This window comes from Aptenodytes patagonicus, chromosome 21 (assembly GCF_965638725.1).
Source record: "Aptenodytes patagonicus chromosome 21, bAptPat1.pri.cur, whole genome shotgun sequence".
Taxonomy (NCBI): domain Eukaryota; kingdom Metazoa; phylum Chordata; class Aves; order Sphenisciformes; family Spheniscidae; genus Aptenodytes; species Aptenodytes patagonicus.
In genome coordinates this window covers 5,256,199-5,272,870 of record NC_134969.1, presented here as the reverse complement: position 1 = coordinate 5,272,870, position 16,672 = coordinate 5,256,199, and the positions used below count along the sequence as shown (strand labels likewise).

The 16,672-nt window shown below is 47.6% G+C and overlaps 1 protein-coding gene across 34 annotated transcripts in view; it reads right to left on the bottom strand.

Annotated features, from left to right (window-relative positions):
* Positions 1 to 2,698: 2,698 nt before the first annotated feature.
* Positions 2,699 to 16,672, bottom strand: part of EPB41 (erythrocyte membrane protein band 4.1) — a 97,420-nt gene continuing 83,446 nt past the window's right edge. For 24 of the 34 annotated variants that reach the window (XM_076357584.1, XM_076357580.1, XM_076357555.1 and 21 more), the window contains 6 exons: positions 12,229 to 12,681; positions 10,866 to 10,994; positions 9,015 to 9,116; positions 8,227 to 8,307; positions 7,249 to 7,356; positions 2,699 to 6,327 (listed from right to left, as the gene is read on the bottom strand). In XM_076357584.1, coding sequence (XP_076213699.1) covers positions 7,258 to 7,356; positions 8,227 to 8,307; positions 9,015 to 9,116; positions 10,866 to 10,994; positions 12,229 to 12,681 — 864 coding nt within the window. In that variant the 3' untranslated portion in view covers positions 2,699 to 6,327; positions 7,249 to 7,257. The remainder of the gene's footprint in view (positions 6,328 to 7,248; positions 7,357 to 8,226; positions 8,308 to 9,014; positions 9,117 to 10,865; positions 10,995 to 12,228; positions 12,682 to 16,672) is intronic. The other 10 variants (XM_076357577.1, XM_076357579.1, XM_076357581.1 and 7 more) reach the window with 2 other exon arrangements.

Here is a 16,672-nt window from a genome sequence, read left to right as displayed (position 1 = left end):
TGACCCGCCGGGAACACGACTGGCTGCCCGAGCCCCCGAAACTAGAGGAACGACCTAAAAATAGCCCGGGCTGGAACAAGCTGGTGTTTGAATGGGAACTTTCTCCTCCCAGTGTGATGGCTGCTCCTCTGGGTCACGGGTCAGGGTCCGGGATGGAGACCCAAGGAAGGACAGGGGATGGGGATGGGTGACGAAGGGAAACGGCTTTTGCGGCTCCTTCCCAAAGGATGGGACCTCCGAGATGGAGCCATTGCCTTTGGTGCGGGATCTGGGGGCTGGAGCTGGCACAAGGCCACCCAGGAGCCTGGGCTCGGCCCCCCCGGGAGCCTGCGGGCTGCTGCCACCTTCTGCTGGTGTTGGGACAAGGGGTTTGGGTTTGTTTTTTTTTTTTTAATTTATTTGCATCTGTCTAGATTGCCATGGTGTTTGTTTACCTAATATTTTCCCTTGCTTGTAACCAGGCAAAAATGCCACAGGGCTCCAGGCTTGGCAGACTTTGCAGTGTGTGTGTGTGTGTGTGGGGGGGGGAAACTGAGGCACGGGGCTAAAGGGAAGCAATAGGGCTCAGACACACAGACACACACAGACACACACACACACACACCCTCCGGCTGTGAGGGGGGGTAAAGGCACCCAGAACTTGGGACACCTGGCCCAGGGGAGGCTTTAAGGGGGGAGAGCTTTAAGGAAAAGCCTTTCCAATCGTGGTGGTCTCCCAGTTGACGGCCCCAGGGCTCGGCAGCAGAGCGAAGGGTCGTGGCTGAGCATTGGTGGTTGGTGTTTGCTGTCCCTGCGCTTGTCCCCTGGGGAAATGAGCCGGGGACAAATTTTCCCCGGGCATTTCAGATGGGGCTCAAACGTCCCCTGTGCTGTGCGTGTCCTTGCACTTGCGATGGCAATGGTCCTGCCCGGCAAAGCGCTGTGGCTCGGGCGGACGGGCTGTGTGGGAATGGGTCCCAGGTGCCACCGATGTCCCTGCAGCGCGTCTGGGCCAGCGCTGGGGAGGGGACAGGCTGGGAGCCCCTTGGGGAGGGCAGGGGCAGTGGGGACGGTCGCCAGCTCAGCATCCCCTCGCCGCAGGGCTGCCCTGGTTGCGGGGCTCTCAAGGCTGATGGGTTTTCTGCCAGGACACGCTGCCGGAGTCCAGCACACCCCGGTCGGTGGTGCTTCCCCCCCCCCCCCCCCCCCCCCCCCCCCCCCCCCCCCGTATTGCCTGATGCCGAGCCGGGTGCTGTGGGGACGGGCTGGGACCCACCTCCGCTATGAGGGCAGCTCATTGAAGCCAGGCAGAGCTCAGTGCTGCTCCCTGGGCGATTTAAACAATTCAGAGAGGGGGCAGGTGATGCCTTGGCTGCTGAGCGGGTGACTGACCCCCCAAAGTGCAGCTGAGCAGAGTAATTAAGATAATTCTTGGCTGTTTGTCCCCCAACACCATGTCTTTGGAGCTGCGGTTCGTGCCTGGCTGGGGCTCATCACACCAGCACCTTCTCTGAAGGAGCTGGGTCCCCCCGCAAGCCCCAGCACCCCGGGACAGGGTTATTTAAAGCGCGTTTTTGGCGTGACCCTAATCGGGTTGGACAAGGCGAGGAGCCCAGGGCTGCCCCGGCCGCGTGCGACAGCCCGCGCTGGCTTGGAGAAATAACGTGATGTTCGGCTCTGCCTCGTTGTTGTAAGTAAATCAAGTTGCTGTGACATGTTATGGAAAAGCAGCTCCAGCGGTGGCCGTTTCCCCAACTACCCAAGGCCGATTTCTGTGGCTCCTTTGTAATTTTTGCTTTACAGTACATTGAGATTTAATACTTGGAGCGGCTTGAAAGCAAACTGGCCAAAGGCAGGGTGTCGGTAAGATGCAATGACTTGTCTCTGGAGCAATATGAATTAATGTTGCTTTTAGGAGGTGAATACAGCCATACGCATGAGCGGCAACGGGGTGGTGTAACCCTTCCCTTTCTGCCGGGGAAACTGAGGCACGGGGTGGGGGTGGGGGGGGGTGGGGGGTGGTACCGCAGCCACCCCCAGGGCTGCCCCTGCCCGCAGGGATGCTCTTCCCATCCAGTTCCCAGTCTCCAGCCGGTCCTAACTGGGCCAACTGGCTTTTGTTCTGTGTCAGGCCGGCGGCCAAGGTGGCCCGTCAGCTTTCTGCTCGGTATTTCTGTCCCCCTTAAAGATGCTGCGGCCAGAAAAAAAATGAGCTGGGCAAGGGAAAAAAAAAAAAGCAAAAAAAAAAAGCCAGGTTAGACATCTCCCCCGCTCCAGTTCCGTCACGTTCACTCAGGGTTAGGCAGCAGCTGCCGAGCAGAAACCCTCACCTGAGCTCACCTTAAATTCAGTAGCTCAAAGGGAGGTTTTATATCAAGCGATGATGCTCGATATAAGCAAGAGAACTTGGACTCTGGGGCTCCCTTATGTCCCTTTCTGGGGGCTTTGGTCCTGCATGCGGCCCCGCTGGGAGCTGTTTTAAAGCCTCTGAAGCTGCCAGGAGCACAGGAAAACTCAGCCGGTGGCAGCGGCAGAGCCCGGCACGGGGCCGGGGAGAGCTCTGGCGGTGGCGGCACAGCCGGCATCGGCTCTGCCGGGGACACGCTGGGGAGGCGACAGGTCTGGCTTAGGTTGGAAAAAGCAAATTGCCACGAAGCCAGGCTGGGGAGAGAGACCCGGAGGAGGGCGAGGATAAGAAAAAAGGCTTCAGGGCCAGGGAGACAGTTTTGTTTGAAAATTTATTGAAAAATGCAATACAAGAAGCAATACTGAACACTTACGGCTGTCTAAATGCTACGGCAACTTTCCCTTTGATTTACTATGAAAGTCCAAATTAACAGCTCCCATCACTAGTCAATCTATAAAGATTTGCAAATTTTAAAAGTTCCTATTTATTTTTATAAAGAAGAGTGTAAACAGCTAGCCTAGACAATTCACAATTGCCTTAAAAAAAAATTTTACAAAGCTCCTTCATATTGTCAACTAAATTTTTCTTTTTTTCTTTTTTTTTTTTCTTTTTTTTTTTTACAAGTTTCATCTCTAAGGCTGGGACACTACCACCTCTTAAGGTAATTGTACAATTAGGAAAATCTGCAAACCACAGTTTATTAAAACCAGAAATCAGTCAGTCCTTTGCTAACACATCTGTGTTGGTCAGAGATTGCTATTTGGCAACCGGTGCTGCCGTTCCAGTTTAATGGAGGAGAACATGAGCTCCTTGCCTTCCTTTCTATAAAAACATTCATTCATATATAAATAGCTTCCATATAATGTATATTATACAATCAAGACAGTCTCTGGGTGAATTTGTGGAGTGGGAAGAGCTGGGAACATTCATATAAATAGACCTTACTTAGCTGGTTTGTCCCTAGAAATAACACAGCACGCTAAGAGCCAAGGATTTTAAAAACCCGTCGGAGGTGGAAGGGGTGCGGGCAGCCCCGGCTGAGGATGGAAGAAGTTTCTTCTGCTCTTAACTTTCATCTTCTTCCCAGGCTGCCACTGCTCCCGTCCAGCTCCTGGGCTCGGGCGCTGCACATAGGCGGCCGTGTTGGCTGGAGAGGGTCAGCAGGGCTGGAAATCCCCCGTGGGGTCAGACAGCAGGGTGATGGCAAAGGTCAGACGAGGCGATAACTTGTTTAAGATACTCAAGAAGCAAGAACTTAGAAGGGGGAAGCGCGAGAATGAACAAACTGGAAACAGCCACCCAAAATCCAGGGGGAAAAAAAAAAAATGAGAGGGTTATTCTAGTCTATGGGCCCTTAAAAAGGGATGTATGCAGCCACAGTGAGCGCACCCTTCTGGAAAGGAACCACTTCTCGTGCCAGCGGGTTTCTCACCCTAGAAATCCCGTGCTCAGGGCACAGGACACCCCAACTGAACACCCGGGGCCAAGCTTCAGCCTCACACCACGTCCCCCTGAGTTCTCGTGATGGCCAAGCGCCTTTAAGTGCTATGGACAAACTTAATTTATCACGCTGGCTTTGCCTAGTAAAGCTCAGAAATCCTCGTAACGACTACGCGGCGTGCCCGTTCACTCCTCAGGTAGCTGCTCCAGGGTGAGAAGGAAGGACCGAGTGGCAAAAAGCTAAATTCCTAGAAAAGGGACATCACCAGAAGGATGCTCAGCATGATGGGCTTTTAAGGCAAGCGTTACCCAACTAAGTTGAGGACAGCAGGGACACAGACCTGTTAAAGGGTCTGTGCTGCAGAGTAAAGAAGGAAAAGGCTGTTCAGACATAAATAGGAAGACTTCATCTCTACACTACAGCTGTGGAGCGCAGGACTCTCTAAATCCCCAGAATAGGATGCCCGGTACCCAGTGGAAGGCAGAGCATCGCTGCGGGAGGGGACCACGCACCCAGAGCAGCCCGAGCAGCAGCTACCGGCACGGGAAAGCTGGAAGCTGGGAAGGGCCCACGGCCAGCAAGGCTCAAAGCAAGCAAAAATCCAGCAGCTCCAGCGTTTTCAGCATAGTCTCCAATCAATAGTGACAGCTTAATTAAAATTGCACCTGAATCTGAGAAGCTACACTACCCCAGTGCAGTTCGAAGGCTGTTTGCAGCTAAACAGCAGGTCGTTGCAGCCTGAGCTAAATCCAGTGACTTCTGAAACACATTATTCAAATTTAAAAGAGCAGAGAGCTTTTTTTTTTATTGCCATTTGCTTCCCATCCTCAACTGAGGAGCAGCAGCAGAGCACTCCATGCCCTCAGCTTCCAATGTGCCACACTATATATATATATAAAAAATAAAAATAAAAATCACAACCTCAAAGTGTACTAAAGTGTTCACAAGTGTCTGGGCAGACTCTTTACAAAGCTTGGGGTTTTTTGGTTTTGTTTGTTTTTTTTTTTTAATTTAAATGCTGGAAGGAGAAACAAGGGCATGATTAAAACATTTCCATGAAGCTCAGAAAGCAGCAGCACGAGCTCAGCCCCAGGTGCCGTGGAGGGAAGCGCATCCAGCCCCAGAAAAGATGTTTTCTGGTCTTCCCCACCTAGCTGGAGATGGCGCCGGTGGTCTGTAAGCTCAGCCTAAAGATGCAGACACTAACCCTGGTATTTCATTCCAGCAAGGCGGTCACGAAGCCAAACGAAGTCCAGACCCTTAAGCCAGCGTGGAAGAGGGGGTGGCAGCACTTTCCACATGGTTTGGCTCTATCACGACCAGCAACACCTGACACCTCCTAAGATTTCTTGTTCAGCCTCTCCAAATACAGCTTACAGGCCTAGGAAGGATTGTCTAAAGGATTTTAAATTAAATGATAGTAGGATATATGCCCTGGTATATGGGTAATGTGTTTAGCTTTAAATAGCACTGTGAGGGGAGGAAAAAAACCAACCCATGACTTACAAAAAAAAACCCCCTAATTTAAAAATCATGAACACAAACAAGTGGAAAACTATGACACTGAAAAAAAATCAGTTACTGTGAATGCTGCATAAGCCTACCTCAATAGCATTCAGAGTCCAAACACCTTAAACGCACACTTCTAAGGGCTTTTTAGTTTAATGGCATCTAGAAAACACAAACAGGTAGGTAGCACTCGGCAGAGACACACAGGAGGAAGGCGAGGTGCTATCACAGTCCTCTTAAAGCTCTAAAATTCACAGTATAAGATACTTGAAGCAACTTCCAGTATTCCTTAAATCTAGTCAACTATTAAGATGTGTGCATAGGCTACACCACAAAACCCTACTGTGTTCACACATCGGGGGCCTGAAACCCAACGGGGAGGAAATTCGGAGCGAAGGCAGCAGCTCTGCACGCCCAGATATTGCGGCTGGAGTCTCAAGCTCCCTAGAGCTAAAAAAAAAAATAAAAAATAAAAAAATCAAGAGGCAATCGGAAATGCTGCACAAAACTGAAGTCTGACTTTTTAAACTGACTCTCCCAGCAGAAGGACCCATGGCTTTTTGAAGGCGCGTACGGATCCCGCACTCGGAATATGCACAGATGTGACTTATCTCCGTTATTCCTGACGAGGCGGAGGGAATACGACTTAAAACAGCGACCCTTTGAGCCCTGTGAGGTGTGTCTGGGTCTGTATCTGAAGAGGCTATGCATGAGAGGGAATGCAAAATTGAAAACCTGTAAAAAATATTCAGTACAGTTAGAAATATGGCATACTTTTGTCACAATATAAAAAAAAAAAAATCTATATCCAATAGGATCCAGTGGAGTCTGGAAAATCCCAAGTAAAATGTCAAAGCGCAACTCCTAATAAACGATATGAATGTCTCTGAGTGTCAAGTCTTGTAAATCCGAGGTCTTTGTGCTCCAGGTAGTTTCTTGGTAGTTTTGCTGGGTTTCTTTTTCCTGGTGGTGTATCTGGCAGGAACGCTTCCTAGAAAGAGAGAAACATGGTAAGTTATAGCTACCAACAGCCGGCTTTCTGGGAAAGAAAGGAACCTGCTTCCCTGAAGCCGTTGGAGAACTGAAATCAGAAGGTGAGTTACCATCAGTGGCAGGTGTGAATTCAGGCTCAGAGCCACCTCCAGGCGCCTGGCACAAACAACGTCCTGCTCCCATCCCTGAAGGACCATATTTTAAGAGCTGCAAGTCCAGGAACCCTTAGGAGACCTCTGCCATTTTTATTTAGGTTTGGACAGTTAAAAAGCTCAACCACACTGTCTGTTAAACCATGCTGTCTCTCCTCTCGCCTCACTTCTTGTTCCACCTCCCAACTCTGCAAGTACCAGCTTTGTTGGGATGAGGCAGGACACACGCAGGGCAGCGCACAGCACCGACTTGGGCAACACCAACATCACTGGCATGGGGCAGGACAGGCTTTACAGCACTGATGCACAGGCAGAGCTCCTGGATTCCTCAAGCAGCTCTTTCCCAAAACCATCAAGACTGCAGAAAAGGGATCTTTCCAGGCACGTCAGGAGCTTGGGGTCCAGCTGGCACTGGCTACCTGGCACTGATAGAGGCAGGGGTCTAACACGAAACCTATAGCTCAGTGTGCTGCTGGTGCGTCGAAGGTGTTTGGTAAGGCAAAACAGCCTCATCACAGGAGCCATGTAGCTTCTTTTAGACTTCTCTGGCTCATTTCCACTGCAGGATTAGTCTGTATTTGTGACTGCTTCATCAGCCTTAAATGATTTAAGGAACAGCCAGAGCGGGACTCATCAACTAACAACAATAATTTTACTTAAACTTTGACCATATTTAGCCAAACCTCGCTTGCACTGAGATCAAGCCCCCTGTCCTGGGCAGGGAAAGCAGCACCCGTCACTCACTCGTACTTGGTCTCCCTACTCACACAGCCTCGCTACTCCTCTGCGATCTCGGTCTCCTGGTGCACAACCACTTTGGTCACCGACATGTCCGGGTGCTGTTCCTTTGCCGCCTTTATCGCCTGCGCTAGAACCTGAAAGAGACCACACTTCAGAGCATGCCACCGAGGGTCCTCAGGGGGACAAGAGACTATTTCTAACTCTAGGGAGACAAAAAGAAAAGTGATTCCACTTCAGCCGCACAGTTTGGTGACTTTTGGTAGTATTAAGATTATTTCTGAAAGGAAAAGCTGTTTTCTAAGAATACACAACATCTCTCCACTGCCCCATGGTAGAAGATGGATGAGAGCAATTAAGCAAACCCTGTTTATTCTTCCAGCAAGTGCGATGAGCACATTTCCGACATCATCTTAGACATTTTCTTTTGGAATTAATAAACTAGTTCTTGTCGTATGAATGTTCTCCAGCCCCATGACACTTGCAACTAAAATTAAATTCAAAGTCTAATTCTCTGATGACAAAATCATCACTTCCAACACACGCTAGAGGCCAATGAGGCTGACTCATCAGAAAGGTTTCACATAAAGCCGATGAGATTTAATGCAGGTGCTGAGTGCTATGAAATGACTTCTGGCACTACACAGCAGCAACAGCACTTCAAAGTTACCAGAAAATTAATGCAGATCATCCAGATGTCAAGGAAAACTTTTATTTTACATTTTTGTGGATTTTTTTTTTTTAAAATTGCATTTGTCCAAAACAATTCTGGAATCAAAACTTTGCTGCCAACACCAGTTTCAGAGCAGAATTAAGCTTTGCTGGCCCAGCTATACAGCTGCGTACTGTCAAAGAGGAATTTATTACTGAAATCAGTTTTGAAGTTTTATTTCTACCCCAGTAAAGTTTCCCTAGGTTGTTTTCTGGTTAAGTTATCTTCAGAAAGGCAGCCTGTCTAGTTCATGCCAGCTCTGAGAAGCTCTTTTGGACCACGACCAAGCTCCTACCTGGTCGTGGTCTACATCTGCATCTCCTGTGATGACAATCCTCTTTTCAATCCGCGTCTCTGAAATGCCACCTTTTACAGTCTAGTACAAAAGGAAAAAACTACTGTTAGTCTAGAAGTGAAAAGGAATCCGAGTGCACTGGGGCTGCCTGTCTAAAGATGGTATCAAAAATAGAATCATAGAATCACAGAATAGTTTGGGTTGGAAGGGACCTCTAAAGGTCATCTAGTCCAACCCCCCTGCCGTGGGCAGGGACATCTTCAACTAGAGCAGGTTGCTCAGAGCCCCGTCCAGCCTGACCTGGAATGTTTCCAGGGATGGGGCATCCACCGCCTCTCTGGGCAACCTGGGCCAGTGCTTCACCACCCTCAGCGTCAAAAATTTCTTCCTTATATCTAGTCTAAGTCTAAACAGCATTACCAAATACTGCCGTCATATCACGGTATCAGAATCACAGGGGAAAACTGCCACCGCTCAAAGAAAAACTGTCAAATATTCATTTTCTTCTAACTGAGCCAGGAAAGAGCTTTGACTCACAGTACAGTTCTTTCCTGTTGTCCCACAGGACAGTCAGAGCCCGTGTCCACAGACTGCACTGCAATTAATGCAGTCTTAATTCAACACAGGCAAACCTGGGAACCTCATGCTTTGTTTCAGGTATTAATCACTTTTTTTTTTTTTAAAAGAACTGGGGTTTAACCTTTTTTCCCTATTATTCAACTCTGCCCATCTCTCTGTCGTGCTGTTGTTTTAGTTGTTGTCGTTTTATCGTGTTCCCGTGCTGTTACCTTCGTGATCTGTGTGGTGGTGGTGCTGCTGGTGGTTTCCGAAGTGATGGTCTGAGCAGTCAGCAGGATGCCAGGGTCTAAATCTCCATTGCCACCATCTGTCTGTGGGAGAGAAGAACAGGCCATCAGTCTCTGCGGGCAGCGTGGACAGAAGCAGGGTCTCCACATCAACAGAGCAGCACGCAATCCGAGGACAGAAACTCCTCTCCATCGCGGACCGCGGGACAGAGCGAGCTGATCTGCAGCCGGCTGAGCTGCGCCCAGCTGCACAGGGACTTTGCAGATCTCTGAAGGCTCAGCACAAAGCCCAGGGGCTTTAAGGCTGGAAATGCAGGGATCCAGCCACAAAATCACCCAGGCAGGACCTATGACACCCCTCAGACCAGGTGGGCTTGACTGTACCCAAATCTGGGTACACTGCAACGCCGGTCATGCTCCTCCATGCCAAGCTGCATACTTCGGACCACGAAGGGAGACCAAAGCAGACACCTACCCCGAATTACACCTGCCTGGATCCATGGCGGTTCACAGAGCCAGAGAGCACAATCTGATTCAGAAGGTACTTTCTACCATTCCTCCCTCCTGACAGTACCTCGCACATCACTCGCTTTAAACTCTGCAGAAGCAAAGTCCAGACACCTGCTGAACTAGGAACAACTTCTTTTATAGCTGGTTACTTGGTTCCCATCCTACACAACTCGACCTTTCAAGGTCTGCCGAAAAACCTAAAATAAGTCATCCTGCCAACTCATCCTGGCCGTGCTGGCCGTGTCTCCCTTAACGGTGCACCACTAACTAACGCTGGGCAGCATCCCCAGCACGGCGGTGGGACGATATCTGGAGTTACCACAAGGTGGGACCATTTTCCACAGACTGGAAGAAATCTCATGGCACGTCACAAGCCGGCGCACGCACGGCCGCCTTCTCCCAGCCCTGGAGACGCACTTTTCCTTTTCATTTCCCAGTTAGAAAAGGTAACAGCAGTAACCAAAGCAAGACTCCTCTATTCATCTAGTCACTCGCTGAGAAACAGGGCGATGCTCACCACCACCCGGTGCAGGCATGTCTGAACACCCCCTCTACTCCTGCAGTCGGGGAGGATGCTGAGCAGCCACGGGATTCCTTGGGAATCCCAAATTATACAGGCACGGTCCATGGGATACCCGCACCCGCACGTACATCCCACGGTCACACTCCAACAGCAGAGCATGGGCTGTTTCTAACAACCACAGTTATGACAAACCCAAGCTAACACAGGCTCCAAATTCTCAAATACATAAATAAAACCTATTTTAGACTGAGGATTAATTTTAACCGCAGCAATGAAACCATACCTGCATATGTTCTATCGCTCCACTAACATTTCTAGTTTCCAATCACCAGATACCCACTCTGGTTGCATTTTATACAAAACTTTTGGTTTTCAACACCTGTTTCAGGGTTGAAACCTAAAGGACAATCAAATTATTTATAAACCAAGTTCTGAAGAGGCATAAACAGCAAGGAGAGCTGGGGAAAACAAGACAAGGCATCTCTTGCAGAAAAAAGGCCAACTCAGGTTAACTCTGTACAATCAAATGAACATCCCGAAGCCACCAGTGGCTGAGGATAAATTCTGTTTGCACGCGCATCTTGAAAAAATAATTACTCTCCAGGGACAGTAAAAACACTGATCCTCTAAAAATACCAGATGCACCTGGGAACAGCGTCCACAGCATCGGTTAACGTCTGTGCTGCGACTCAGATGCCTGGAGAAAGGCAGGTGCTGCCGTCTCATCCGGAGGATTCAGACACAAAACGCTTACTTGAGTTTAATTAAGCCCCTGGAAAATTAATCAGAACACACCTTACCTGTGCAGCTTCATAGGTGATGGTCTTCGTCTCCGTGTGGACAATGGGGACTTCTTTTGTGGGAATTTCGCTTTTGACGGTGCTGGACACGTCGGAGATGGTGACCGTCTGTGTCTTCACTAGCGGTGGCTATGAGACAGGGTTAAAAACATCTCCATAAAGACCCAGTTAGCATTTCCACATCGTGACCGTGCTGCTGGCAAATGTTCTGACACTGATCTGATAAAAGCACTGTGGGAACCAAGGTCAGCCTGGAAATCTTTGTTTTTAAGCCTCTGGTACGACACACTGCTCAGAGGGCAGAGATCATGCGTGAGGATTAAAGAGACAGAACAATCCTCCAGACCTTCCCCAACACCGTGCCCTTGGGTCAGCCCAACCGAGGCATTAAGGGTTTAACCGGTGTGTCACAATACCACGAAAAAACTGTCTCCACTGGTTATTAACTTTCTAATTACTAGAAGCTCATTGCCAGCTGCCAGTAAAAGATGACCCTCACCTACTGATGACAATGTCAAGATTAACACAAACCCCGGGCAAATAAAGACTTGATCACAGCTGAGAAGCTTTATCCTGACTGCAAGTAAAACACTGTATTATTAAAAATCCTCAGCAGGTCCTAGGTCTTTAACTTTTATTAAATCAATGTCAGACAAAACAGAAACATGACATCTCGAAAGAGAAATGGGGGGAAGAGAAATCAATTGTTCCACCACCTGATAATTATCCAGAAGACAGAGTTAGTTCAGACCCACAGTGTTTTCCCAGAGGGCTCGATTTCTGCTCACCGTCCCCAAACCTGATAGATGCCACCGTGATTGTTAGCAGGGGAAGTGGGCATCCATTTAACCATAAGCAATTAATATCAACACTGAAGCAGGCAAAAATATCTCCCACGGTGGGGAGCAGAAAGGGACATCAAAGCCCACGTTCACGATGTAAAAGCACGTTTGACAGCGCTTCAGATTGCTCTGCCATGCTAAGGCTCAGCCTCCGGTACAGCAGGAAACGGCAAAAACCTTAAGGAACTAAAATTACATGCCTTTGGAGCCTAAATATTTCCCTTTTGGGGGATGCAACAGGATGCTTTGATCAAAGAAAGGCAAAGGGCATTGCGCTGCGGCAATTGTCTTTAATGCAAAGATAAATTGAGAGGGGCTTGTCTTTAATGCAAAGATAAATTGAGAGGGGCTTGTGTGCACTGACTGCAGGAGATTAACCGGCTAATTAGCTCCAAGCACAAGCCAAGCCAAGCAAACACAACTCCTCTCTGGGTCCGTGGCATCTGCTTGCTGCAGTGTTTGGGTTCCCACTCCAAAGCCAGCCGGGGGGGTGTGGGGGAGCAGGCACTGGGGCTCACTACCTGGAAGCAGCGAATGACTGCTGGCAGCCCGTTATTAACATCTGAGTCGTGACACTCGCCATTTAGCTTTCTAAAGGCAAATCTGTCTTCGCCATCCGCTGCCGCCTCCTCCTCTCCTCCCCAGGGCTGCCGGGGAGGTGCGGCAGGGCTGGCGGGGGGCTCCAGCTCAGAGAGCTCCAAGTCCTTCTCCGCATCCGCACAAACCCCCTGTCCACATCTCAGGTCCTCCTCGCTCGCGGGGAGGCTGGGAGCTGCCTCCTCCTCCTCCTCCTCCTTGCTGCTTAGGGAGGAGGCAGCAAAGTCACGGCTGGGAGAAGGCTCTGAGGCGGGTGGCACTAGGGTCTCACTAAAAGCTACCGACTGCTTTGAGCCCTCCCACGCAAAGCCAGTGTTAACACTGCTCCTCTCTGGCACTGCAGCCACATCCTCCCTGGAGAGAAAGGCACTCATTTTCTAAAAAGAAACGAATACACAAAAAAGGCCAGAGAGAGAGAGAGAGAGAGAGAGAGAGAGAGAGAGAAAGAGAGCGTTAAGGAGAACAGGAGGTCATGAAGCACAAAGGCAAAACATCGGTTTCTCATAGTACATCACATCTCCAGTAACGCATGCAACAGCAGTGGGTTTGGATACTTGAAAGCTTGAAAAACTTTGTGCTATGCGATGTATCCAGTGCATTTACTGACACAGCCTTCCTGGTACGTTAATAATCCACTCTCCTAAAGTTTAAGGAATTTAATATTAAAACAAGTCTCTGCAACTAAAGGAAGAGCCACCACTAAGCACTTTTTGCCCAGTTTGGAAACAGGAATAATTTCAGTGTAGCAAGTGAGGACTTGGGCACATACAAAATTCACATGTGCAACAAAACCCACAGACTACACCAAAACCATACCCCAATTTGGCTTTTAACTCCTTGAAATATTTTACGCTGTGTTTTAATTTGCACGTGGAGGTGAAGAGAATAAGCCCAGAATTAGCGTGTATGATAATCTGCAGAGCCTGTGCCTTGCTCTTCTCCTCACCCCTGGGAACGCTCACACCTCCAACCACCCTCTTTGCTGTTGCAGTCTCCGGGATAACTAACACAGACTTGTCATTACGGCATTGATAAAATTATTGTAAGAATATCTGCAAGTTAGTACTGAAATCAAGTGCTTCAATTACCAAGAGGCTCCTGAATTGACGATGCAGTCTGGTCGTCTGAAAGAATTTGTATTATTTCTTCTAGATAAACCAGTTCAATTAACTCGCACAACTTAGCACAAAACTTTTCAGCTGAGGAATAAAGAAATGCGGCTTTAAACTGGAAAGCCAGATGTTCACGCTAGCGTGCGCTGACCCCATCGCCACCGAGCATGCGGTTCAGTTGACTGCTCAACAAGCTGCATTTGACCATTTATTCGGGACTACCGAAATATTTGTAACATACTTCATCCCAAAAGCAGCTGGCGCACGGAAACCTTTGCAGCAGCTAAACCTCCTGAAGGCACAACATAATTGGCATTTGCGATGGTGCAAGGGAGAGAAGACACGTAATGAAGCAACTCGGCCCTCCGAGGAGCAAGCAAGCATGTCTGGAGGAGCACCTGAGATACTTGGGAAGAGCGTGCCAAGCCAGAGGGTTTAACTAAGGCTGGTGCTATTCTGCTCTCCGTTCAGCTCGTTAGCAAGGTCTCAACTAGGTCTTCTCACATCTCTGGGAGCCCTCTAGCCAGGAGGGAAGCAACAGTGACAGAAGAGAAGAGAAGAGTTAAAACATGAACAAGACAGAAAGTTTTAGCAAAAATCGGCTGTTTGCCCAAATGCCTGAGCGATGAATTTTTCGTATGCACAGAGAAGCAGCATTTTGGTCACCAGCGGTGAATGACGGCTACAGTCCTGCCCTGTGCTAGAAACTGTGTTTCTCATTATTGACATGGGAAGTTGCCTTCAAGGAAGGGCAGAATAAGCAGTTACGGGCACCTACAATTTTACACATATCGAAGCTGTCACATCATACAACATCAGGGAACACAGAGGGAAAAAACCCAGAGGGATCCTGCTTAATCAATGCCATTACTATTTCTTCTCAATAATTAACCTCACGGTTGATTTCTGATAGCTCTGTATAAAAATAGCCACATATCTGTTAAGCCAAAAACAGCGATTAAATTTTCATAAAAGCATGGCAAGTCCATTTTGTCAACTGTTATTCTAATTTCGGTGGTGGTATTAAGATGAACAGAAACTGTTGCCTCACTTTCTATTAAGAAGATTCTCTGGGCAACCAAAAAAAATTGTAATTTGTGCTTAAAATGTGAGGTCTGAAGCCCGTGGGTTATCCGGCACAATGCATTTTCTGTACGCCAGAGGCTTTCACCCTGATTGACCTCATCTAATGGCACAGTTCAATAGTATGTTAAGAATAGTAACCGCTTTATGTAGGAACAAATAGATGCTTATTTTAGTATCATTTCAAGAAATGACTCTTCCACCATTCCTCCCGGGTATCTTTCAGTTCCCAGCTTCTTTATGTTGCAGATGGACTACCTGTAAGATTTCTGTCCATTAGGGTTTCCAGCCTCTTGGGCATCTTTTAAGTCCTTGGGACATTGCTTAGGAAAATGCATTTAACAGGAGTGAAGGGACAGCGGCCAGCACTGTGAGGGTCTGACCGCACGCATAGGGAAGCGTTATTCGCGATCGAAAACCACTTCCATATGTGCTCCTCCAAAGGTATATCCAGACCCCACCCTCATTTCGCCTAACGCAAGATACTACCCTGCAACATTTCACAAAACAGAACCGAAGTTATCAGCTTTGAATGCCCATGTCTTAGTCTTGCTTTAAAACTTCGATTTATACACTGCCAATGTACTGATCTTTCCTTAATTATATATGCTAAATCTTGCAAATTAATCATGGGATCTTGAGAAGACACAGTACATCATATCTGGGGTTTAATGGAAAATGCCTCAGGAGCAAGATTTCCTCACATACCAGCTGGGGCACTACTTCGACCAAGAGGACGAATCACAGATAAAACAAAGCAGATTAAGCAGCTACACAAACGCAGATCTATTTAAGAGACAAACATTTGTATCCGGTCAAAACAACTTCCCCGCTCCCTCTCGTATACAGAAGAAATAATTTGCATTTTGGAATTACCTTGTATGGTAAAAGCATAAAGGAAAGGAAAAGCTTAAATGAAGCCTATGGCGTACATATACTGGTCATCAGTAGAGCAAAGTGCGGCAATAAACATGCAAGCTATAAAGACAGAATGAAATCCTGATAAGATCAACTGATCAGAAGCACTTTTTTTCTTGCCTTCCTATTCCCCTGGTAAGAAGTGAGACTAATTGAAAGCTGGTTTTTTCTCTATAAAATTATCTATTTACACACACTTTTTTTTTAAAAAAATACAACGATGTTTGCTCCTATATTTAAAAACGCAGTTTGCATGTAGGCTAGAAAAGATTATCTTTTTATTTAAAAAACAAAAAAAAACAAAAAAAACCAAAAAAACCCACAAAGCCAAAAACCCCCTAAGAATTTGAACATCTGTTACAAATTCTGATCTTATCAAGATTTATTTTAATTTGCAAATACAAAAGCATTCCTATTTTTAGGGCTCAGATTTGCAGAACTCCAAGCTCTCCTTGAGACCCATGAAACCTGAGAGTGCTCGGGCTGCAAACTACTCATTTCCAGAGACACAAAACCAAACCAGCGACGCCTAAATCAAGCACGAAGCAGGCTATTCGCATAAGCCATACACAGTGTAAAGAAAATACAGGACAGGATGCAATGCCCCAGAAGAAACAAATCGAACCAGACATGAACGCAACTAAAACATGACCCTGCTAAATACAAATCTTGGTGCACCTGATATTGACAAATACTGAGGATATAGCTTAAGCGTTACAGTGTAGTAAGTGACACACAATAATTCAGACTGGGGATAAGTTAATAACAGGCTTAACTGCATGGCTGATACCAGCAACCAAAAGGATTTATTTTTCATAAAAAATGTTTTTGTGTAACTTTGTTTGCCTGTATTTTTTCAAGAACCTACTATTTTAGATCAGGATATATTCGTATGAACCAGCTGCCCTGCGCTGCCAGAGTGGATGCCCGTTTTCTGCAGCCCGCGCAGGCATGCTGCTGCCTCTCTCCCCAGAAATATTCAATTAACCTCATCCCAAACCAGACTCCTATCCTGCCGGAAACTTAAGGAGTGCTAACATGATGTCAACCTGCCAGTTGCCAAAGATATTCGATAAAAATTGATAAAAACATGAAATCACAGTGCACGCTAACCCCCTACAACCACCATAGGAAACGCTATAAATTCCAGCTAGTTAGTACTTCCCAGTCCCCTTCTTTTTCAGCATGGCATTGCAGTCGTTAACGCTGGCGCGTGTTATTAGGTTATCCCCGAACAGGTATCCACATAAGCTGA